At 41.0% G+C, this 26,006-nt stretch overlaps 1 protein-coding gene across 1 annotated transcript in view; it reads left to right on the top strand.

Moving 5' to 3' along the window:
* The window catches only part of LRRC7 (leucine rich repeat containing 7), a 296,928-nt gene that overhangs the window by 187,541 nt on the left and 83,381 nt on the right, over positions 1-26,006 (top strand). Inside the window, exons 7-10 of the mRNA XM_084852238.1 lie at positions 12,459-12,522; positions 13,121-13,195; positions 18,543-18,687; positions 20,510-20,582. Of these exons, the coding sequence (XP_084708364.1) occupies positions 12,459-12,522; positions 13,121-13,195; positions 18,543-18,687; positions 20,510-20,582 (357 nt within the window). The remainder of the gene's footprint in view (positions 1-12,458; positions 12,523-13,120; positions 13,196-18,542; positions 18,688-20,509; positions 20,583-26,006) is intronic.

Here is a 26,006-nt window from a genome sequence, read left to right as displayed (position 1 = left end):
TTACAGGGAAAAAAAGGCTTGCCCAAATGAGGAGAACCAAAAGTAACACAAATATGCACAAAGGAAATGCAAGCAGACACTAAGAGATGTAAAAAAAAAAAACCCAAACATTTTGAGGAGCATATTGCCAACAACATCAAGGCCAACAATAAATAATTATTTAAATATCTCACAAGCAGCTAGGGAGGCAGTTGGACCACTGGATGACAACAGAGTTGAAGGAGTACTAAAGGAGGATAAGGCAATTGCATAGAAGCTGAATGAATTCTTTTCATCTGTCTTCCCTGCAGAAGATGTAGGACAGATGAACTGATATTTTCAGGAAGGGAGGCTGAGGAACTGAGGCAAACAGTGGTGACAAAAGATGAAGTTCTTAACCTTATTTACAGATTGACAGCTAATAAATCACTGGGACAAAATGCTATCTATCCTAGAGCCCTTAAAGAACTCAAATGTGAAATTGCTGATCTTCCAACAGAAATATGTAACATGTCCCTAAGGTCAGCTTCTATACCAGAGTGCTGGAGAATGGCCAATGTAATGCCAATTTTTAAAAAGGGGTCTAAGGGGGAACCAGGAAATTACAGGTTTAACATCTGTTCTGGGTAAATTAGTAGAAAGCATTATTGAAGATAACATTAGTAAGCATATAGAAGAACAAGCCCTACTGAAAAAGAATCAACATGGCTTCTGCAAAGGTAAGTTCTGTCTCACTAACCTTTTAGAGTTCTTTGAGAGGGTCAATAAACAAGTGGATAGGGATGATCCAGTAGACATTGGTTACTTGGACTTTCAAAAGACTTTTGACAAAGTCCTCCACCCAAAACTCCTGAGTAAATTTAGCACCCACAGAATAAGAGGAGAGGGCCTCTTATGGATCAGTAACTGGTTAAAGAACAGAAAGCAGAGAGTAGGAGTATGTGGTAACTTCTTCCAGTGGAGGGATGTAAACAGTGGGGTCCCACAGGGAGCTGTCTTGGAACCAGTGTTTTTCAGCATGTTCATAAATAATCTAGATTAGGAGCAAGCAGTGAGGTGGCCATGTTTGCAGATGACACCAAATTATTTAGGGTGGTTAAAACAAAACGGGACTGGAAAGAGCTTTGAAAGGATCTCTCCAAACTGGGAAAATGGGCATCACAATGTCAAATGCAGTTCAGTGTAAGCAAGTGTAAAGTGATGCATGTTGGGGCAAAAAATCCCAACTTCACATATAAACTGATGAGACCTGAGCTAGCAGTGACAGATCAAGAAAGAGATCTTGGGGTTGTGGTGGACAGCTCAATGAAAATGTCAACCCAATGTGTGGCTGCTGTGAAAAAAGGCCAATTCCATGTTAGGCATAATTAGGAAAGCAATCGAAACTGCCTATACACAAATCTGCAGTGCAACTATGCTTGGAGCACAGTGTACAGTTCTGTTCACACCTAAAAAGGGATATTATAGAGTTGGAAAAAGTGCAGAAAAGAGCAACTGAAATGATCAAGGGCCTGGATCATTTCCACTACAAGGAAATTTACAACATCGGGGACTGCTTAGGTTAGAGAAAAGGCAAGTGAGGGGAGCCATGATAGAGGTGTACAAAATTATGTATGGTGTGGAGAAAGTGCATATGAAAACATTTTTATCACTCTTTCATAATACTAGTACTCAGGTCATCTGAAGAAGCGAATGGTGGGAGCTTCAGAACAGATAAAAGGAACTACTTCACAAAGCGCATGCTTAAATTATGGAATTTTCTACCACAAGATGTAGTGATGGCCACCAATTTGGATGGCTTTTAAAGGGGATTAAACAAATTCTTGGAGGGTAAGGCTATCAGTGGGTAGTAGTCCTGATGGCTATATGCTGCCTCCAATATAAAGGGCAGTATGCCTATGTACACCAGTAGCTGGGAAAGCGGGAGTGTGCTGTTGCGCTCATGTCCTACTTGTGGGTTTCCCACAGGGAATTGATTGGCTACTGTGTGAACAGAATGCTGGATTAAATGGACCTTTGGTCTGATCCTGCAAGGCTCTTCTTTTGTTCTTAGATTTCACAGGTAAGGGTTCATTCAGAAGGAGGGTTCACTGCATGATTATCACTCAGTGGTGGTCTCCCCAAATCAAACAATAAACATGAGAAATTGGGTTTAGGACTCTGGACTAAAACTAAGATCCAGTTTTTTTAGCTCTCTAGGCTAACTTCTTTCATGACCAAATTATTTTATACTACCATTAATTGGAATTATTCTGATGACGTGCTGAAACATCCAAAAAACATTTCCCTGCAAATAATACTGCACTTCTCCTTTTTCTGCTCTTGGCCTCAGGCATATATGTTCTTATACCGGCCTAAACAAGGGGGAAATTGTCAAATTTCTTTTCAATTTCCAAATACAAAATTTTGTTTACAGTGGCTTGCAAAAGCAGAATATTTAGTTTCAGATTCTTTCCTAATGTCATAAGTTAGCTCTCTCTTAAGTGCCATAATCCTTTTGGTAGTTTTAGTCACCTCTTCTGCTCTAGCAGTTCCATCTTTTGGGCATTGAAATTGATTTTTCTCATCTTAGCATTTGAAGATCCAGAGTGTGCCCCTTGCCCCATCGCCTGGGAGAGTACAATGGCACCAACAGCAGAGGATGTGAAGGCAGCACCTTTTCGAGCACCTGAAATGGCAGCATCAGGAGCATCAGCACGAATAGACTGTGTTGAGGTAGTTCTCCCATGCTATACTATGAAACCAAAACAGTTTGGGGATACTACATGCTGATGGAGGCTGCCACTTGCTATATTGACCTTTGTGCAAAATGTTTGCTGTGTCTTCTCTGAGAAGAGAATCTGCCCTTCCCATGCTTGAACTTCTACTTACACATACACTGGGCCAGTTCCCAGAGACCTTATCCATTCACAGCCACACATTTTGAAGATCAAATATCACGTACTAATTTGTAATGTAGTCAAAGCAGCCACTATGCCTCATGTAATTCTAAACAAATAATACTATTGCAATCATCGGAACCAGCAAATTTAAAGTTACTCATGTTAGTTTAAATGTAGGAAAACTATAGGTAAGTTTTCAAGTTCCTGTTAAAGCCTTCATTCTTCTCTCTCAAAGTTTATTTAGAAAATACCTTTTGCTTATAGGAGGTTGCAGGTTATTCCTGTAACAAACATTAATGACATAAAATCAGAAGGACTTATACTAATGTAAACTTGCAAGTCAGACATGGACATGTGTCTGAGAGGCCATTTTGGCATCCCAGAGAAGAAACAAGAGAGGAAGTATGAATCACTTCTGCTTCATATTCCCATGTTTCCGAGCCTCAAGTAAAGGTAACGGATATTCATATCTCCCATGGGAAAAAGTGCATTCTATCTCTAAATCAGGAGCATACTCCCTGTCCCTTTCAATAAGACATGGGAAATTGAAAGAGGAAGAACTATTTTGGGTACTAAGGTGGATATAAATGTAATAAAATCACTCTCAAGTTTACTCTCTTGGCTTTTCTCTGAACTGTCTAAAAAAGCTCTAATTTGTACATAAATGTGGGGATAAGTCCTGCTGATGTTACCATTTTTCAGCACAGGAGTGGCTTTTAGCGCATTACTGTAAGCTCTAAAGCAACCAATTATTTAGCTATCTTTTGAGGGTTTCTGATTAGCTTTATGTTCTGATGAGTGGATATATTTGAAGTTTTCTATGTAGTTAAAATTTAAAGTTAGTTAAGGTTGGCCCTATTCTTTAGTTTGTATTAGTCATATTGCCTTGTGAGGCATTTATATGTGATATTGAAACAGATATGTGATGTACTGTATTACATCTAATGGTGTGTGCTTGTGTGTATGTGCTTTACAGATGTACACTTTCATTGGCACCATTTAAAATATGAGTTCCAGCATTAAGAAATAACTTCACATGTGTGTTTGAAAAGAATGAAAAAGCAATATAGTGGTTTTGATGCTGAAAGACAGGGGTGGAATTTATACATTTATTGTGATTGGTATATATCAACAATAAACAGAACTGTAAGCAGTGTGTAAAATTCTGTGAACAACTTTTATGAAATTTGGTAATGATAGGATTTTCCATGAAGGGATCCACATTACGTTTTTGTTTTTAATTTCTTAAGAAAATTATCTGTTGTTTTGTGCTAGCGCCTTGTAAATAGAGTAAAAAAAAATACATTATTTCCTAATTTTAAATTAATAAAAATGCGTACGTACTGCAGTTGTCAAAACTGAAGTGGAAGGGTTATTTCAGGTGTTCTCTAGAGGACCTCTCCCATCCCCCCACCCCACTTCGATTGCCTCTGTATATTGCTGAGCACCATGCAAAGTTACAGTAGTTGCTGGGGAACATGGTTGGGAGGGAGCTAATGTAGTCTTGTCCTACCTGTGGGTTTCCCACAGGCAGCTGGTTGGCCATTGTGAATAGAATGCTGGACTAGCTGGACCTTGCACCATCTTATCCAGCATGGCTCTTCTTATGTTCATGATACCATTTATTTTCTTCCAGCATTATTCAACTTTACTGTGCCCGTAGGAAGACATTACTCTCAAGTTCTGTTTTAGAGATAACTTCCTAGACTCTAATTGTAATATTGATACTTGGAAAATACAGTTCTTTCCCCAGCTAAAAGAGGTGATTGTAATTTGGGATGCTGTCCAGAAAATGGTTGCACCTGAGACTTAAGTGTAATTATTAACAACATTAAGTGTGAACACAACAAACAGATGCTTAGAAGCACATGCATCATTGAGGCAAACTAATCAGAGTGCTGGTATTGATTATAGTTCCCTGCCAAGTGTGCACTCACTGGAAATCTGGGGTTTGATACTGTACAATGTGTGAAGTGGCCATCACATGGGAACTGAATCCAATTAATTTCAAAGTGAAATTCGAGAAGCTTCTTGTTAGTTTCATCTTCAGTTAGTTTTTTATGTACGTTCTTACCCAGAATTCATTTTGATTCCAATGTTGGCTCAAACTGTAAGTGATTTGCCGTGTACTGTCAAGGTGAGACCAATTTCAGGAATGCCTGCTATATAACTTTATAATTTATATTTGCATGTAGATGTTGTTATATTTTCCATCTTATATTAAATTGATTTCAGTTGTTCATGATTAATATAATGTATATATAAGGATTCCCAAGCTCTTTTGTTGAAACAGCACTCTTGTATTTTTATGGAATTCTGATATAAATATTGCAGTAAAGTGGAAGTTTTGGGAAATGAGTCAGTCTTTAAAGATGGATCACTCTTCCATATGAATATTCAAATAGAAGCCTGGTAACAGCAGAGCAGTTCATACTATACCTTCCATCTCAAAATGTGACTTAGCCTTTAATCGATAGAATGAAGCCTGCTTTACCCCTGACCGCCTTTGGAGTTGATGGTAATTGCAGCAAGTCCTTCCTGGGACTGAGTGTGTGTGTGTGTGAGAGAGAGAGTTTTATTGCCTCCCAAGATCTTTCCCCACTTTCTTTAAAGCATGTTGTGGTCTTATTGCCTGAGTTGTATTTGAGGATTTGGCAGGCCTCTTGACTTTAGGAAACCTCACCCAGTCTCATAATTTCTAGTTCAGTCCCTATTTCATAGAGGTAGTTCACCCAAGTTCCATTTTGGACAAGATCCATTTTACTGGAATCCCTCCGAGTGATCGCACGAGCAATCGGTTCTGTCAGTTGCTGGAGGTACCCACTGAGATTTCCTTTCCAGACTTTTCAGCAGCACTACTGCCACCACCTGCTTAGCCTCTAGTAGCACATGGTTTCTTCAGTAAGCATCGAACAACAAGAAAGTCATGGTGAAACTTGCAACAACTTCCTTGTTGCTTGCTTCTGCCAGAAGAATCTTAAAGAGTGCCTCCATCAACACCAGACCGCTTAACAAGATCAGCCTTGAATGGCCTTCTCCCAGTCCCATCGGCCAGGACAGCTAGACTGGTAGGGACGAGGGAGAGGGCCTTCTCTGTGGTGGTCCCCACTTTTTGGAACTCCCTCCCTAGGGAACTCCGCCATGCCCCCTCTTTAATGAACTTCCGCCGCGCATTAAAAATGTGGTTGTTCAGGCAGGCATTTGGGGTGGGTTAGGGTATTTTTAGAAAATGATGTTTTTATTGTACAATTTCATTGTTTTAAACTGTTTTATTACGTACTTGTAAATCGCCCAGAGTGGCTGGGTGACCAGCCAGATGGGTGATTAATAAATCAAATAAGTAAGTAAGTAAGTAAGTAAGAAAGAAAGAAAGAAAGAAAGAAAGAAAGAAAGAAAGAAGCCAGGCACTGTCCAAGTGTGAGTAGATGGGTTGTGATCTAGTCACAGACCTTTCTGATTATGACTTCTCATGGCCCCTGAATCCACTAAGCGTCATTGGATGGTGTGTATGGAAAGCTTGTAAACCTCTCTGACGTAGAAGACTAATTACCAAACTCCAGACCTGGGAGAAGTATGTCAGATGTGTTTTCTGAGAGGAATCTGACTTAGCCCATATAAACCACCAAAGGCTGTCTGATCTAATCAGAGTATCTCTTGGATACGGCAAAAACACAGTTAGAGGTCATTTAACAATGCCACAGTGCACAGCTTCAAGCCTCAACCTATATCTCCAGCTCCAGAAGGATTGCTATGGAGATGATTGCCATAAAGATTGCCATGCGATATTAATAATTCTGGAAAACCAGATTCCTGATAGTCCATGTTTGGGAGAAATTTCAGCAGGTTGCCCTTCAATACATGGAATCATGGAGTTGGTAGGGACCCTGTAGGCTATCTGTTCCAACTCCCCGCTTGATGCAGGAAATCAGAACTAGAACATCCCCAACAGATGGCAGTCCACCCTCTGCTTGAAGACCTCCAGTGAGAGAGTGCCTGCCACCTCCCTAGGTAATTGGTTCCATTATCAAGCTGCTCCTACCATTAAGGTGTTTTTTCCTAATGTGCAGCCAAAGTCTACTGTCATGTAATGTAAACCCATAGATTGAAATTAAAGGGAGGTGGTAGGTTGTAGCTCAGTGGCAGAGCACATCCTTTGCATGCAGAAGGTCCTAGGTTCAATCACCAGCATCTCCAGGTAGAGCTAGGAAAGAATCTTGCCTGAAACCCTGGAGAGCCGCTGCCAGTTAGCGCTGACAATACTGGACTAGCTGGACCAATGGTCTGACTCGGTAAAAGGTCTGACTCGGTAAAAGGTCTGACTCGGTAAAAGGCAGCTTTCTGGGTTCCTTGTGTGATATTTAAGTAGATCCTTGCCTGAGCAAGTGATAGGGCTTAGTTAATTGACGTTAGTTAATTTCCAAGAAACTTTCTTTGGGAAAGCTCGTTGGAAAATGTTTCGGTTCCTTGTTATAGGCTAATAAAGTATTTAATACTATGGGATATACATACGATCATAAAGGATTGATTTAAATGGGTTTAAGCATGGCTGAATATGTTAGGTTATGTGCAGAAAGACATTAATGGTGAAATGTTAGATCTGGCCTCTGAGGAATTACGGAAGTGTGAAGGAAATGTGGTGTGGTTATTAGGTTTGGCAGTAGAAGAAACAGAGAACACATATCTATGGCAACCACATCACAAAATGCCCTGGCGTAGCATGTATGTTTTCTTCAAGAAATGAAGAGATTTAACACTGCAAGTCTTTGTTTACTTGGAAAATAATGGCAAGCGTATTTTAATGATAGAACAAATGTAGTATATTGTCTCTTTCTTATACATACAGACAAACAAACAGGAATATTGTAGTAACTGTGGTGGATTGCTCTAAAAGTGGTTTAATCAAAGTGGTTTAAATTAGCAAAAAAAAGGCTATCATTTATTTAAAACAAGTTTCCAACTGATTCTTCTTTATATATGTCCGAAACAATGGTGCAAATATGACCACTAAAACATGTTAATTTACAACTAAATAGAGTATTGTTTACACTGCTGTTTCATGTTCACAACAAGGCCTACCACCTCTTTGTCACACTGTACACATTTTGCTTTTACCAGTACTTATGAAAATTTGTGAAGTTAAGTATGGGAATATAGGAATCTGCACTTTGGACAACTGCGTTGTCTTCTCTTCTTTCCAGTCTTGCTCCTTCATTTTGCCTTGGCCCAGTTCCGTACTCCCAAAAATAAAGTACCAAACAAAAACAAAATGTCCATCCCGGATAGGCTGAAGCAAGATATGGTAGTTACTGGGCAGACAGAGCTGCCATTATATACCAAGCTGCCTGAAAATAGTCATGTCAGTGGTCATATCCTCACTTGCAGAGATGACCTTCCAACTTAAAATATGCGCGCGCGCGCGCGCACACACACACGCGCACACACACACACACTGAAGTAGCCAATTATACTTTGATTTTGATCAGAGCTGTAGCATGGGGGCAGAAGGTGTTTTATCCTTTCTCTCTCACTGTTTTCCCTATCTAAATTGCCCCTCTCTCTTGGAGTTGCTGCTAGTATCGCTGGAGAAAATATACAGGTACCTGTCTCTTTTAATTTTTTGGTCCATGGTATATGAACATATTAAGAGTGTTTTCTTATGCAACTAATGCAGTCAACATCCTTAATGTTAACATTTGCATGCCTTTTTTTTCTTATATCAAATATTTGTGGATAAAATAATGTTATATTATTTTTACATATTGATGTTATTCTCAATCATGGCAGCAATTCTAGAAAGTTTCCTTGGTTACTAAAATAGAAGACCTTATTTACCTTAATGGGTTTTAAGTATAAAATATATATCTGTCTAGGAAATTAACGCAGAGTTTGCCATTTTATGATGTAGCCAGTACATTTCAGTCATCATTTAGTCTTGCATACGTTTTCCCTTTGCTATCAATATCTGTTTTATTTTCTTCAGTTAACCGGTGCTGATGTGGCATACTTTTAAGGTATTTTACCTTAAAAGTACAGGATGGACTTAATCCATCCTGTAGTAATGACAGACTCAGAAAGCTCATATAGGTGTTTCCTACTCATTCAACCTTCCTGGCCTTGGTGAACTGCATGACGTTTTCTTAATTATAATGCTATCTACACTTACCAGGGAGTAAGTCCCATGGAACTCAGTTGGGCTTAGTTCTGAGGAGACATGAGTAGGATTGCATTTTAGTTCTGCTTCCATGGATGTACAGTTGGTGCCTTGCCTGTTGCTGGAATCCTTGCCCTTGGCCTCACCTCTGTTCTGCTGCCCCTGCCCATTCCATTCCGCAGCACTGATCTGCTGTTTCAAAAGCAACTAATCACAGGGCCAAAACAGACCTTACTTGAAATCTATATCTAGCAGCCACGGCTTTTTTTCATTCTTACCCTGGAGTAGGTGCGGGACTTCGATCCAGTTTGGGATCCTAGTGTGGGAGACAGGGTGGCTTTTAAGGATGGGATTGGGGGCCCTCTGCCAACTTTAGAGTAAAAATGAAAAGAATACATAGCTGCTAGACACACTTTTAAAATAAGATCTGTACACAGTTTAGGGATGAGATAGCAGCAGAATTCTTTGACCTGCTTCCAGGAATAAGATCAGCATTTGTTTACAGTGGTATTTCATTACTCACTCTTGTATAACTACAGCTGTTTCGTTGTGTTGTTGAATCTCCATAACGCTAAAAACAGTTTGGTTGTTCAAAAGCTAATTAGGGTGCAATCCTATTTGGATAGGTGGCCACCTCCAAACTCGGAGGTGACTGCCTATCCAATGCAGGGTGGGAGAAGCACAGGGGGGATTGTTCCCTTCGTGCTCCTCCTGCCCTGCATTTTCGGTTGGACAGCCGATTGCAGCTGTCTAGCCGTGGGAGGGTAGAGCAGGGGAGGAGGCTGCTGTATGATACATTGGATGTGTCGTACAGGCATTTCCGCCCTCCCCGCCCCGGAATGCCCCCCGGAACACCAGTTTTCAGCCGCTCCATGCTCTTCTTGTGAGCGCAGAGCGTGGGGCTGTTCCGTGCTGCCTCCGAGGTAGCACGGAAGTGGGGTGAGGTCAGTTCTCCGGGAACCAACCTCGGAGCATGGGCTCTGAGGTCGGTTCCTGGAAAACTACATATCCTATGGCTATCTAGCCACTGTCTAGAGGCCATAGGATTGTTCCCTCTGTTGAAGTAAAAGCCGTCAGAACGCCATATGAAATATAAAACCTAGATTAATAATTTAAATTGAAGAAATGCCTACCTACTGCCATGCTACCATTGGATTCAAGCCTCAGCTTGACACCAGCACGTAAGGCTTTTAAATCGTGAAATGAAATGGTAGAAGGAGAGGTGCACACTCATGTAAGACCTTTCAACTGATAAACCATGTGAACAAATCCAGAACTGGTAACAGCATGTTGCCCTTCTGTGGGTGCAAATAAACCTTCTTATTTCAGAATTTACTAAGTATGTAGGTAAGAGTGTATTACTTCTCTTATTGGTGACTGAATTAGCTAAGAAGGTGCTTGGAGAAGTGTGACTGACAAGTCTGCTTGCTTCATCGCTGGTAAAAGCCAGCCATAAAAATCTAGCCAGTCTGCTTATAGCAATTATGCCTCATTCAGAGAAGGGGCTGAAGGAGCATAATGGATTTTTTTCAAAGTTAAAAATAAGAAATGAAAATATTACTTTGTGCTGGCCCTTGAGCAATGGGAAGTTCAAGACAGGCTTTTGCAGGGAACTGTGCCCCCACAGACTTATGGTCTGTGCATTATTTTAAAAAGTATGGACAATGTATACCTTGTGGGAGCAGATAAACAAGTATATCTAGGCAGGCAGTGCTGGATTCATAACAATATTGGTCTCAGAGCAATAACAGTACTTTTGAGTTTAAACCCCCAAAACTGGTTTTCTCCAAGCCTGCCAGCCACTCTAACTAAATGAAAAGTATGACAGGCGTTTAGGTTTGTTTGCAGCAAATTTCCTATGCAATCGTTTCCCACTAGTCTTTTTCCTCCCTGCAAGTGTTTATGCGCTGATCACTGAAATAGCTGAGCGATCTGCTGCACTGATTACCCAATAATTAGCATCTATTGTTAGTAACTAAGCTATTCCAAAGGAAAAGAAACATTTTGGATAACCAGGCAGAATGGCTCATCAATTCCTTCATGGTTGATGCTTAGCATTAACAATGGGGAAAAATAAATGCCAGAACAATTTGTTTTATCACTTCTCTGTATTATTTATGGACACAATACTTGAAAAACATATTTCCAAGATATAATGAGTGTATAGGCCCAGTACAATTTAATCCTATTATGTTAGCTAATAGGAGATTTCAGCTGCAGTTTGTGGCTGAAGTTGTAAATTCATGCAATTTATACACAGCAGCTAATGAATTTGGGAGGCAATGCAAAAATGCAATTCCCCCCTCCCATTTTTTTTGGTCCTAGGGTTGTACAAATATATTTTATATGATATAGTTTTATTTCTCTGAGTGTTGGAGAGGGGATAATACTCTTGGATAATAAGAAATAGAAATAAACTGAATTAATGTGAATACAGGATTAGATGGGGAATACAGGCACAGAGTGAAACCTGATTTGTAAGAGTTCAGACAACTGACATTTCAATCATGCAGATTACACTGTATATGCTGATAACCATGCAGCAGCCAATTCTGCAGCATGGAACCACAGGTGCAGTAGCAGACACATAGCTTTCTATTTCTCTTATGCTTTTTGTTTGTGTGTATTGGACAGACTCAGACTTTATAAAATGTGGGTACATTTGGGTAGGTACTTGGATTTGATTGGATTCTTTTGGTTATCTTTAATGTATGCCTAATGTGTAATTTGCTTTTCTTTCAAGTTACCTGACATCTGTCTCGCTAGTTCAGAGCATATGTCAGCTTCAGTCTCTCTCTCTCTCTCTCTCTGTCTCTCTCTCCATCCCTCTTATTCCAAATTCACTTACTTCTTAATCTTCCTTAGAGTTGCCTGGCCACTGAAAGGTGGTGACAGGAGAACCCACACTTGGCAGAATCCTCCTTTCGGAGGAACTCTGAAATAACAGGGTCATATTCTGCCCATCTGATATACTTAATCAGTTTGTGGTTATAAAACACTGGCATTCTGACCCAGCATTTTCTTGTAAGTCCAGGAGCTGTGTTATGCACATTGAGCTTCCTACTCCTAAGACCTTCTCAGTAGAAGGTGCAATTCTGTTCCTTCTTCAGACCTGACCTCTCTGTTCAAAGAAATAAGAAGCCTGCTTGGACAGGTTCTGAGTTGGACCCATCATTAATGCTATGTGCCCAAAAATATCTTTGTGGAGATAATTTGATCATAGAAGCAGTAGATTTTTAAATGAAATAAATCAATAAGTAATATTGCCAATGGTAATAACTGTGAACAATTTCATAAAGAAATGTCCTTTCTCCTGTTGGGTATACCTGTCTGTCTTTTAAAGGAAGTTATCAACACAACATACTTTACAACTTTGCATAGTATAAGTTCAGTAAAATTGTTATCTCTGGGTAAAATGTTCATGGTTTATATTTGTTTTTTTGCAGGTCGATGCACAAACTGACACAGCTGGAGCGGCTTGACCTGGGCAATAATGAATTTTCTGAGCTGGTAAGAAAAACTTGTTTAAAAGAAGATAAAACAAACCACTATTGCACAGCCAGATCCTTCAATATAGAATTGCCCCAATCTAGTGACTCTGATCCTCCTCCTTCTCCCATGGGAATCCTGATGGTTGCATAAATAAGCAGCTCCACCTTTTGCTTTCCAGACTTAGAAAAGCTGCATAGGATCCAGTTTTGCATGGGTATGGTAATAAAGGAATCCACTGTAGATTGATGGATATCTTCGGGGGGTTTTGAAGAGTTTTTTTTACCTTTTTGAGAGGTTGAAGTTTCTTAAGTCCTTAACCAGATCTGCTATTGCTGATCTGAGTTTCTAGCACTTTCTTCTCAGTCATAAACAGTGTGATGTTGCTTGTTTAATGTTTTAGGTCTAAACATTCATAATCAGAAATGTGACTTTCATGAATATTTAACTTCTGTCATAAATACAGTGTTAAAAAGAGAATGATGAAGCAGCCAGATGTAAAAAGAAAAAAGCCTATAGTTCTATTTTGGTTTGTTTATGAGAGGTGATTTGTCTAAAATAACTGAAATGCAGTTTGGTTTGGTTAAATATTACATTTATAAAAGCTACTTTTTTGCAGCCTGAGGTTCTGGAACAGATACAAAACCTAAAGGAAATATGGATGGACAATAATTCACTTCAAACACTACCTGGGGTATGTATAATTTTGTGGTAAAGCAAGATAAATGTATATTTTGGAGTATAAAATATTTATTTTCATTTATTGTTATAGGGAAATGTTAGTGTGAACATACATTTTTTGACAAGGATACTAATGTGTCATTGCATAGTAATGTGTAAATAGTAAACGTATATTGATCTATTCCAGCACTGCATAATTTTGTCAAATGTCAAATATGTGTATACTTGCATTTTATTTGATTTTTTTCTTAAAAATATGTGTGAGCGATGTCAATTTTTAAACAGTAGATGTGCTTTGAAATAATGTGGAGAGCGCTGAAGATATCAAAGGCACACACGTGCACACGCACATGCACACACAGAGAGAATGGAAGGTTATACATGTGAGCTTGAATTAAAAAATATATATTTTATGTGATAGGCCTCCTGAGTTGTATTGTTGAAGGATGTGTCCCCCGCCCCAAAAAAGAATCTTCCAATCTGACCCTCAGTGCAGCTTTTTTCTGAAGAACTTAATTTGATGCAAATAACTTTAATACCATATAATAATCAGATTTCTTATAGCTCTTCTGTATGGAACTATAGAATATTCTTCAGCAGCTTTAGCAACACCATCTCAATAAAAGAAAAAGTTCAGTTGTTGCATATATATATATATATGCCTCCTGTAGATCACACATTTAGGATGCAATCCGATGCATGTTTAAAAAGAAAAATGTCCTACAACCCCCGTCATTCCCCAGCCAGCCATGCTGGCTAAGCAATGCTGGGAATTGTAGGACGTTTTTCTGTCTAAACATCCATAAGATTGCATCCTTAGGCTTTTATGTTAGACATGACAGCCATCTGTCTAGGTATCTAAAATTATTTTTAGTCTACCTTTAAGGGTGGAACCCTCTCAAGGCGGTGTAGAAGATAAGCTGTCACTTATGCATTTGGATAAAAGTACAGAATTAGCATGTGTGAAAGGGGAAGCTGTTCTGGAAAATGCCATAGGCAGTATATGTAGTTCCAGCCTCCACAACCTTCCTTTGTGAGTCCCCCTTTGAGCATGACCATTCTAGCCAGGTGTGGAAGTGATGATGGAAGCTGTTGGTGGAAAAAATGGAACTAACAGTGCAATCCTACATGTGTCTACTCAGAAGTAAGCCCCACTGAGTTCAGTGGAACTTACTCCCAGGTAAGTGTGCATTGGATTGCAGACTAAATGTAAAAATCTGTCTGAAAAATCTAAATATAAAAATGAGATGTTCTGACTTACTTATTTTTCATATATGGAAGCTACCCTGATTGGGGGTCATAGGAATACCATATCCGTCTGGTGGTTCATCTAACATATATTTTGGTTTTGTTAACTCAAGATATTTCAAAGTAAGATTTAAAATCCCAAAGCTGAAATTGAGTAAAATATATATAAGAAGCACCTCCTTAAATCAAGACTGTAAGTGCTGGTATTTGAATTAAAGGATAAAACATGAAAGGAACATGCTCAGTGTCCACTCAGAATGCTGAGTGTGGTGGTACGAGGAAATGCTGTGAGGAGAGAAACTGTGAGGAGAGATACTAGAACTGAGTCTCTTGGAGAAGGGCATGTCTGGCTTTCTGAAACACACTGAATATGGGCACTTAATACTGCAATTTTAATACTGCAATTTTTGTTGTTGTAGGACCCACTTGTACACTGAAAACCAGAGGTTTAACTCATGTATTCATATCTGTTTTGACTGAGGCCTGTAAATTCTGTCAACAGTACTGCCTCCTGCTGGTTCTGAAATCTCAGTATCCCTGATTATTTCAGTGCTTCTTCTCACCTGCTGCTTCCAGTTGGTTGTTGTGCCCTGTTGTCCCCTCCTGCCTGTGCAGGATACAAGGAACTCTGGGACTTGTCGTTCTTGGGAGAGCATGTCACCTAGAGTAGCACACTTCTATCAGTCTCTCAAACAAAAAATCTCAGAGTTTCCTGTACAAAGGCCCTCTTTGTTCTAGAGGAGAATTGGACCAACAGAATGTTGCTTATTCTGTTCTGCTTCTGATTGGCTGAATTGTCTCCAGCAAATTATGATAGATTTAGGAGAGCTGACCACCCAGGGTGGCTAAGCGTCCTCTTTCATAACAGACAGTTTAGTATTTCAAGGCCAGCCTGGGATAGTGCCTGCTTGCTGTATGTCATATGTCCACTGTTGGATATACAGAATGAGGTGAGGTGGCCTACAGGTGGTCTCTCCAGCAACTGGAATACGTCATGTGGTTCTAGTGGTAATTCTTGAAGGCTTCCCTCACCTTTTCTAATGGGAAAGGTGAGGGGAGCTGGCTCTGTTCAGAGCAACCACCTCAAGATCTTCACGAGAATGGAATGAGAAGCACATTGGCATAATACCTGGATTTTCATGGAATCAGCTTTGGTCCGTCAGGGACACGCGGAGCAAGAAAAGACGAGTGTACAGCACCATTGAGATCCAGTTTTCAGGGGTCACACAGTGCTTGAATGGAACATACTTCTGGGTGGCATGGGGGGAGTAGAACTGAATGTCACCAGACTGGCAGGGGCTGCTCAACCAGTGAGAGAGGCTCATTGCCTCCCCCCACCCCATCCAGGCTTCCCCATGCTACTACGTTATTATGAATGGAGAGCACCTAATTCACAGTTCTGAAGGCTCCCTTCTGCTGCTATATTATTTCCCCATCCCTTTTCCCAGATGTGTGCACTTTTGCCTTGAGGAGGCCTTCCCATGAAAGCAGCCCAGCCTCTCAATTTCACCCCATTCCAGCACTCTGCCAGATAATTGCTTCCAACTCCCCTTTGTACCCCCTTTTCTCCTTCTCCCTGCTCAATGAGATAGGAAGTTCCGTGATCTCAAGACAGAGTCAAAGAAGCACAGTATTGAAATAGTGATTTCATGGAGAAGTGAAAGACAGCTTTAGGGCAAGTTACTAAAGTTAGGCTTTAACCCTTTCACTGCAGGGGAGCGAGATATATTTCTTACTTCCAAGTAAACATGCTCAGAAGGGGGGGGGGTGTACTCTAGTTTGCTTTCCCTGTAGCCGGGCTCAGCCAATCATGGATTCCCACTGCTAAAAGAAGTGCTAGTTAGCACTTCATGCTGGCTGAGCCTGGCCAAATGCACGATTGGGTTATAAAAGAATAAATTGGGGGGTCCTAAACAGAGGTCACCTAGGTATGCAGGGTGGCTGATGTAGTGAAGAAGATAAAAAGCAACTGCAATGACTGGCAAAGTGAAGCGAGGAGAAATAAATACTGGCACGCCGGAGTGCCCGGCTGCGAAATGGTGGAAACCTTGGGGAAATACAGACAGGGAAAACACCCCTTGGCACACCCCTGGGCAGGTCTATCATGAAGAGAGACTGAAAGAACTGGGCACGTTTAGCCTTCAGAAAAGAAGACTGAGCGGAGATATGATAGCGCTCTTCAAGTCCTTGAAAGGCTGTCACAGAGAGGAAGACCAGGATCTCTTCTCGATCATCCCAGAATGCAGGACATGGAATAATGCGCACAAGTTACAGGAAGCCAGATTCCATCTGAACATCAGGAAAAACTTCCTGACTGTTAGAACAATACAACAATGGAACCAGTTACCTAGGGAGGTAGTGAGCTCTCCCACACTGGAGGCATTCAAGATGAAGCTGGACAGCCACTTGTCAAGGATGCTTTGACTCGGATTCCAGCACTGAGCAGGGGGCTGGACTCGATGGTCTTACAGGCCCCTTCCAACCCTACTATTCTAAGATTCTATGCTGAAGTAGCCGTGGAGGATAGGAGGACACAGCGCAGGAAGCATGGAGGGCCTGAATTAAAGGGAAAAAAACAGAGTAAAAGTAGTCTCAGAAAATACAGATTTTCCACCGCAAAGGCTGGAATGGCTTTGGTTTTGCCATGGGATCATCTGCCACCAATGACTTCCAAACGCTTCCAATTTTCAGCAAATTGACTGTGAGAACAAACCCTGGAGAGCTTTGAAGTGGTGGCTCCCAATGGAGCCAGTTTGCAGTTAGGAAAGGTGGGGGGTGAGGGAAGCCTTCAGGATCTCCTGCTTCAAGATGCTTCAGGCACCTTGAGGTGGTCACTTCCTTTCCAACTGGAAGGATGAGGGGTGAGGGAAGCCTTTAAAAGTTACTGCTTCAAGGCACTCCAGGTGCCTTAAAGCACCAACTTCTAATGAAGCTATTTTCCCTTGCCATCCCCAGGCGGGGTGGGGTTTCAGAGAACGGCCAAGGCCAGAGCCAGACATGAGAGGGGGGTGGGGGGGCTTTCCAGCCTGCAGGCCAGAGGGCCCCCATCCCTGAAATACTGGATCTTCCTAGTTCAGTAGAGGATTTATCTACTTGTCTAACCAGCTTGCTTTGCATTAGATTCAAACACCTGGGAATCAGCAACAAATTGTTGCCACGTGGAATGCTTCTGTTCAGGTCCTTGTTTCCAGTCCTCATTGGAACACTTTTGCAGTGGAGGGGTGGCAGGATTCCTCCCAAGGTTTCTTTCCTAAAGATGTGTTGTATTTCTGAAAACCTCCAGGTTATCTCAAGTCTGCCAGTACCTCCCTCTTATGCATGGGTGGTGCTGTTTTCCCTATAAAAGCACAGTCACTCGAAGACGAATAGGTATTAGAATATAGATTATGACTAACATTTAATACAACACATTAAATAGCAATTGATTCTTCAAGTACTTCTTAAAAACTAGGGCATGATCCTTCCCCATGTGGGTGCATAGCATGCATGCATGAAGGCATCTCCATTGGACATAAGAGGTATTCTTGGACCCTCAATACACATAAACAGACACTTATTATGCCAGCTATAAAGGGGAATGGAACATACGTGCATACCTCCCGTATCTCTGTTTAGACCTAACTCATCCAGTCAGCCAAGGAACTCAAACTCTGAGCTTATATTCCTTGAAGGAGGTGGGATGAATGGGAATATGGAAGGTATGCATAGGCCTTCCATTCCTTGCAACAGTCTGTGCTGTGGTCTGTGCGTGAACTGCTGTGAAAAATAGGGCTGTGTTGTGCTCTATTGGGACCACATCGTGTGTGAGTCGATATCTGCATTGGAAAGGATCATGTCCTCAAAATGTAAAGAGTTTAGTGATAATTGTTTCAGTGTCTATAAATATGAAGTTAGAAAAGGTGTTTAATTTTCAAATGTATCTTGTGTTTTCCATTTTACCTGACATCGTGCCAGATTACTTCTGCTTCAATAAATTGCCATTGCCTGCTCACTGGCATTACATGTGTATGCTCATAGTATTTCATTTCTGTTGCTGTTATGTTGCATATTAATAATTAATATGAATCAACAATCTGATAAATTAATCTTTATTCTTATGTGATGTCATCAAGCCTATAGGAAGATTAAAGCAGCTGGTGTACTTGGATATGTCAAAAAATAGGATAGAAAGTATAGATATGGACATATCGGGATGTGAAGCCCTTGAAGATCTGCTGTTGTCATCCAACATGCTACAACAACTGCCAGACTCTATAGGTAAACCAATAAAACTTGACAAAATACATGCCTATCTTTGAGGGCGGTGTTGCTGTGAGGATGCGTTGTGGTTAATAAGGGCGTAGTCCTATAGAGATTATTGTAAGCCTCTGAATTTGGAGGCTTACAGTTATCGAATGCAGAGCAGAAGAAGTTGCAAAGGCAATCTTCACCTCCGTTCCCCTCCCACTCTGCATTTTCACTAGATATGCTTTTTTGCCCATCTAGCTGGGGCACTGTGTAGGGGGTGGGAAGGAGGCTGGAGAGGCCTGGTGATTGCTCATATCCTGGCCTCTCCAGTTCACTCCCCTCTCTGCCCGCTGGAACGCCCTCTTTACCCCCTCTCCAAAGTTGCGTTCCCAACCTCAGAGAGGCAGCCGGCACAGTTCTTTCCATGGCAGTTGTGACAGGGAAGAGGTTGGTACACGGATTCTTGGATATGAGGTCAGAACGCTGTCTCTGACTTCAGTTCCAGGAATCCGAAATATCCTGTGGTCCTCCAGATGCTGTCTAGGGACCATACTTTTGTTCCCTGAGTGGTGTTTTGGATTCAGGTGTCAGGGCTTTTCTACATGAGGTATCTATTGCATCTATTGCACGAGCATTCCTTACTCATGGTTGTTTACGGGCTCTTTAGATGGCATCGTAACTCTCCCGTTCCGCTTCTTTGCCTAAAGAGAAGTTTTTGCGAGTTTTTTAGAGCAGAGAAAACAAAACACTTGTTTTCCACTTGTGTAATTGCGCTATTCCGCTATATGACAGTGCCACTAAGAGGTTATGTAGTGGAAAAGCAGGAAAGGAAACACTTTTCATGTAGTGAAACCAAAAGTAGATACAGCAGATTAACAGTCAATTAACTGCCTTATCTAGAAAAGCTCTCAGTTTCCTCTGAATAGAGATTTGTCTCCCCCTACCTCTACTTTTCATTATCCTATAGTAAACATTAACAGCTTTACCTCAAATGTGACATACTGTTCTTATATTAAGTTTGAAGAACACAGATATAAAGTTGTAAAGTCTTGCTTCATAATACAGAAAAAATGCTCCTGGTCAAATTCCCTTATATCACATTTTCATATGTGGAGGCACGTCTATGAGGTACTGTTATTTTTTAATATTGGAATACCTTTACCAGAGTTTTTAAAAAACCCAATACATATATGAGGAACATAGGAAACTACCTTATGCTGAGTCTGACCATGGTCCATCTAGCCCAGTATGGACATTGACTGACAGCGGCTCTCCAAGGTTTCAGGCAAGAATATTTCCAGCCCTACCTGGAGATATCAGGGATTGAACCTGGTATTAGAAGGCACTTGTGTAACTTAGTTTGTTTCCCATGATGAAGAAATACCCTAGAATGGCTGTGTCTTCAGACATGAGTGTGAAACTGCATATATAAAAATACAGTGTAAGAATTCACTTTTGACAGTAGTATGACTATTGCCATTTGAATGTACTGTGTTTGCTGACTTAAGAATTATATCGGAAAATCCTGCTCTTAGCAACTGCAAAGCTTTAAAATACTTTGGAACAGCTGTCTGTTCATCTCTGGAAGAGAAATCTTTGAATTGGGTTGTCTGGTATCCTTTATTTTAACAAAGATTATATTTTATTCCCCTTATTTCAAATAACTTCTGCTCAAACAGACCTCCTTTGAATAGGCATCATAATAAATAGTACAGAGAGCTCTAAAAGGGGGTGCACTTTGTACTGCAAAAATAATTATAGGAAATATGCTTGCACTGTTCTTAGGTATACTACCTCTCGTTTAACAAATCTCTCTCTCTCTCTCTCTCTCTCTCTCTCTCTCTCTCTGCAGGGCTCTTGAAAAGGCTTACAACTCTAAAAGTAGATGACAATCAGCTCACAGTTCTGCCCAATGCCATTGGAAAGTAAGTGGAAAACATTTTATAGACTTTCCCATCTGCAAGATATTACAATACAATCCTATATATGGGTATTTGGAAGCCCAAAGGGGCTTACTTCTTAGTAACTCATGACAAATATATCCTGTACAGCATGATTCACCCAAAGTTAATTTTCTCCTTCATGGAGAAGGACTGCCCAATTTTCTGGGCAGTCCCACATACGGAAGTCTGTGCCTGTGCAGAGCAGAGTTTGGAACCTTCTAGAACTAGGCAATAAACATTTTGGTGGGAAGCCTGCCTCCACTTTCCTGTTCAGCTTCCACCTTCCTGTCCAGTTCCTTCTTGACTGCTGTAGTGGTAGCATCTGCAAGAACTTTCAGTATGCTCTATTTCTGAGGGGAGCGTGAGCTAGGCCTCCCACCCACCCACACCTTTGGTTTGTGTTTTTTCCCACTCTTCACCTTTCTTTTTGTCCAGTGTAATATCTTCCTTTAAATTGGGGAGGGGGGTGTTTCCATCTTCTCTAAGAAGCTCCTTTATTGCTCTCGGGCAGGCATCTCTGGTGCTATAGACATTTTTTCAAATCTTCTCCTCAGAGATGTCATTAGGGGAGGGCCCACCTGGGCACGGGCCCCGGATCTTTTTTGAGCTGTGCCCCGGATCTTTTGAGCTATCCTAATTGCCATTTTTTTTACATTTTCTCATTGACTTGCATTGGAAAACAAAAATAGCCATAACTTTTTTAGTGTGTAGGATAAATACATGAAATTTGGAGGCTTGGTAGCACCCATGGAACTGGTTAAATCTGCCAAATTTCAGGCAGTTACATCCAGTGGCTTTTGTGCTAGTCACAGGTAAAATATGCTATTTTCAAGAAAATGTGTCAAAGCAAAGAGCTATATTTTTTTTGTGCTTCCACATATGTGCATGGAATTTGGGGACCTGGAAGCCCCTATACAGATGACTGAGCCTGCCAAAGTTCAGACAGTTAGGTCTAGTGGCTTTTGTGCTAGCCACAGGTAAAATTTTCTTTTCCCAAGAAAATCTGTCAAAGTAAAGAGCTATAATTTTTTTGTGCTTCCACATAAACTCATAGAATTTGGGGACCTAGCAGGCCCTATGGCGCTGACTGAATCTGCCAAATTTCAGACAGTTAGGTCCAGTGGCTTTTGTGCTAGCCATGCATAAAGTTTCCTTTTCTCAAAGATTAAAACAAACAGTAGAAAACTGTCAAGCCACACAGGGGATTAGAGATCCTAATCGGAAGGTGTTTAAAATGACCATTAGGAGGTCACTATCCCTAATCTCTGGTGTAGGGTTTTTTTGAGGTGCAAAAACCCTCTCTCCCCCTACTTTTATTTTCTGCTCTTACATACTGTTGTGAGCTTGCCTGCAATGAAATTTTGAAGAGGGAGAAGGAAGGGAAGAAAGAGCTCCATGTGAAATACTGGTATTTCACACAGCACCTGATTTTACTGCCCCAAACTGGAACCTTTGGATTCTGCAGAAGTTTAGTAGCTTCAGTACAGCAAAGGATCCAATCAGCCTCCACAAACTTCTTTCACCCCCTCCACTTTTATTTCTTCTAAATAGCTGTAGGACTCAAATAATCCCAAAGAGAGGGTTAGGACTATGTGGTGTCATGATCAAGAAATTTCTGGGGCTTTTAAATAGGTTCTACAGTTTTAAAAAAGTTAGAAAAAGCCCTCAGCCACCTCACCTCATAAAGTTCATTTAAGTACATGCAATCCTTACAAACCCTCCACAGCCTCCTAAATTCCTCTGAAGTACTACCTCTCTGAAAGGAGCCAATTGGCTTAGGGAATTCTCTCTGCCCCCCACCCACACACACATTTCCAGTCACCATTCTTCTTTTCTTCTTCCCTCCCCTATCCTGTTCTTTCTTCTTTTTCTTTATTCTACCCAGAGCATATCTTGGGGAATCCTTAAAGAGAATTCTATTTGGTGGGCAAGAGAAGTTCTGAACTGTATTTGACTTTATACAAACAGACAAGAGGGTTGGTTTTTCTCCTCACTCGAGCCTTTGAGAAAAGTGGGTTCACATGGTTGCAGAGACACAAATCTGGGGCTGTTTTGTTTGTCAGTTGCCATTATGCAGCAATAGGAAGGGCTGTAGCTCAGCGGCAGAACACATGCTTGGCATGCAGAAGGTCCCGAGTTCAATCCCCAGCATCTCCAGGTAGGTCTAGGAAAGAATCCTGCCTGAAACACTGGTGAGCTGCTGCTGCCAGTCAGTGTTAACAATACTGTGCTAGATGGACCCAGGGTCTGACTCAGTACAAGGCAGCTTCCTATGTTCCTCTGAACAGAAAGCTTTAATAAAAATAGGAGGTTTTGGTTTGTTTTTTATGTGGAGGGGAGATAAATATTGCTAATTTATGCAATCCTATGTATGCCTACTGAGAAGTCCCGTTATGTTTAATGAGGCTTACCCTCAGGAAAGTGTGCATAGGATTCCAGTGCAAGTTACTTTTGCAGGGAGGTTTGCACCTTGATGTTCTGCATGTTTACTCAGAAATAAGTCCTGAGTTGTGAGCATGGTACTACAGGCTTAATACAGTGCCTACCCAATTCTGTCTAATGAATTGACTGCCCTTTCAGCTCAGTCTTATGCATGTTTTGTCATTTGTGGGTTTGGGTTTTTTTTTTTTGCATGAACTCTAGCTTCAGTGGTGAGGGAAAGGCACTTAGTGCACACTCAGAGTTTCTGCATAACTTAGCCCTAGTTTTGAAAACAGACTCATTGGCTGAATCCTGGTGAAGTCTTGGCACAAATGAAGTTATGGGGAGGAAGATGCAATGAGAGCTTGTGCATAACAAGGAGGAGGTAGAGGAGAGTTGCACAAAATAAGACATCAGTTTTTATGAAGAGTTGCTGGAGCATGGTAGGATGAGGAGGATGGTTGCATGGAGGGGAATAGAATTGGTAGGGGGAGAACATAAGTGCTCAGTGGTGAAAGAAAAACATTCTGCACATGCTCAAAGGCACTCTCTATTTAAGAACATAAGAAGAGCTGTGCTGCATCAGACCAAGGTCTATCTAGGCCAGCGTTCTGTTCACACAGTGGCCAACCAGATGTCCATAGGAAACCCACAAGCAGGACATGAGTGCAATAGCACCTTCCCACCCATGTTCCCCTTCTGCTAACATTGGTGAAATGTAAATAAATTCTAGTCATTCTAAATTAGAATACATGTATATCCTTCAGAAACTTTGCAGATTTATTGCCTGGGAGCCACCTCTAATGACCTGTGTGTTTTCTTACAAATTTATCCAAAAACTATTGGGGAAGGGCTGAATGGAAGGGAAAGCAAATCACTCCCTCCCCCAAGCTGGAGAACTCACCTTCCACATGAACTTCTGCACCTGTCCTTCTGAAACTTTGCTGGTTTCTTACTTAGGGACAACTGTAGGCTGTCTGTAATTTTCAGAACAATGGTCCACAAGGAACATAGGGAGGTAAGTATGTCTTCTTTTGGAGACCTCAAAATGTCAAGGCCACCCTTGCACAAAAACCCTTGTGGCTATCATTCTGAAATTTGGCAGACATGATCTCCTCTGATGGGGCAATGAATCCTGAAATTCTTATCCAATTCTTCCAAGGAATAAAAAACGTTATTGGCAGTTCCCTTTAAAAGAAAATATAAACCCTGCACCTATTTTTCTGACATTGTGGAGGTGTATCCCCTTCTAGGGGGCTACTATGCCTGAAATTATCCAATTCTGACCAAGAGAAAAAAGTTACAGTTTTTTTTTCTAATTTCCCATGGTAGTCAACAGGAAGCATAAAGTCTCATTTTTCCAAACCTTGACTCAGGTTTGGTGCTGAGCTGAAGTGGTCTGACTACAAATTGGCCAGAGCAGAAGCAGGATGTTTTCCAAAATGCTGAATCAGGGTCTGAGTTGAAGTGGGGTGGGGGGTTAGTGCACACTTTGTATGTATGTATGTAATCTGTACACACACGCAAGCACACTGCATGCACGCACCACACACACACACACACACACACATTAGACGTCCGCTTAGACTCGTATATATGTGTGTTTGTGCGCGCAAATTTGTTTTATGGGCCTGTGCCCCGGATCTTTTAAGACTCTAGCAACACCCCTGATTCTCCTTGTGGCAGCACACTACGCCTCATTGACAGGCATGGCCCCAAGGTCCAGACCTAACTGCACTATAATAATTTGAAATGCTTTCCAAAAACAGCTCCTGCTATCTGTGGTAGGAGATAACAAAATGACCCACTCTCACAGCTTCTTTGCTTGGTTTATGAATAAAGAGAAGAGGTCATAGCTGCTGCCACCTGTCCTGGCACCTCCAGAGTTATTTTTTCAGTCCATCTTCATGGGGCATAGGGGAGAAATCTTTATGGCACTCTAATTATCTGATCTCTGCTCTTTGAAATAGGAGATGGAAGAGTACATGAGCAATGGAAGCTCCATGCTATTGGGAGTTCATCTGCGAGGTTTACAGTACCAGTCACCTCTGTTTTTCCAACCCTGTGTCCCTACTCTCTAGATATAATTCAGGGGCATGTTAGAGTACCTAGTTTCATAGAATGACAAAGGCACTATTGAAGGAACAAGGTTTCAGTATGCCAAGTTTATGGTATGAGTTAAATATAAAGTTAAATAAATGTAAAAATTGACAATTCCAATATTTTTAGCAGTCGCCTGGTTTTATCATGTAAAATTCAAAGACAATTGAGATTTTTATAGTTTTTTTTGTTAATAGAAATTGGCAGTGTGCCAATTTACACAATAGTTTAAACCAATTAATTAAGTATAAAGCAATATGTGATTTGCAGAATCATTTTTTATAAATAATAGTATTAGCATTTTCCAGATGTGTAGCAGAAGTTTAATGAGCAGTAATATAAACACAGAGATACATAAATTGCAAATTTATTGAGATGATTGCTTTGGCAGAGATTTTTTTTACAGGTTTTTTCCCCCTTGATAAAGAATTTCCTTGAAAGGTGTTGGGAGCCATCTGTTCTGCTATTTTTGTGTCACTGAGCTATGGCTTCCTGTCCATATTTCAGTGGAGGCAGAAAACTGTACATGCATCTTTCTGTGGACATGAATTTATCCCTCTATTTATGTGAAAAAGGACAGCTCTCAAGAGTGGGGCACCTACAGATACATGGTAGAGAATATGCACAAAGATTCTCTAGATTGGAGTACTGGGTTCAATGAAAGAAAGTCCCATTGAAATCAATAGAACTAAAGTATTTTAGTGTGTACTTAATTCCTGCTGGGTTCTTCTGATGCATAGAATCATAGAATCATAGGACAGTAGGGTTGGAAGGGGCCTACAAGGCCATCGAGTCCAACCCCCTGCTCAGTGCAGGAATCCAAGTCAGAGCATCCCTGACAAATGGCTGTCCAGCCTTGTCTTGAATGCCTCCAGTGTGGGAGAG

This window comes from Heloderma suspectum, chromosome 4 (genome assembly GCF_057233095.1).
Source record: "Heloderma suspectum isolate Gila_16-S chromosome 4, 16-S_ref, whole genome shotgun sequence".
In the NCBI taxonomy this organism is placed as follows: domain Eukaryota; kingdom Metazoa; phylum Chordata; class Lepidosauria; order Squamata; family Helodermatidae; genus Heloderma; species Heloderma suspectum.
The sequence above is the reverse complement of the archived record's forward strand: the minus strand, read 5'-3'. Positions and strand labels throughout refer to the sequence as shown.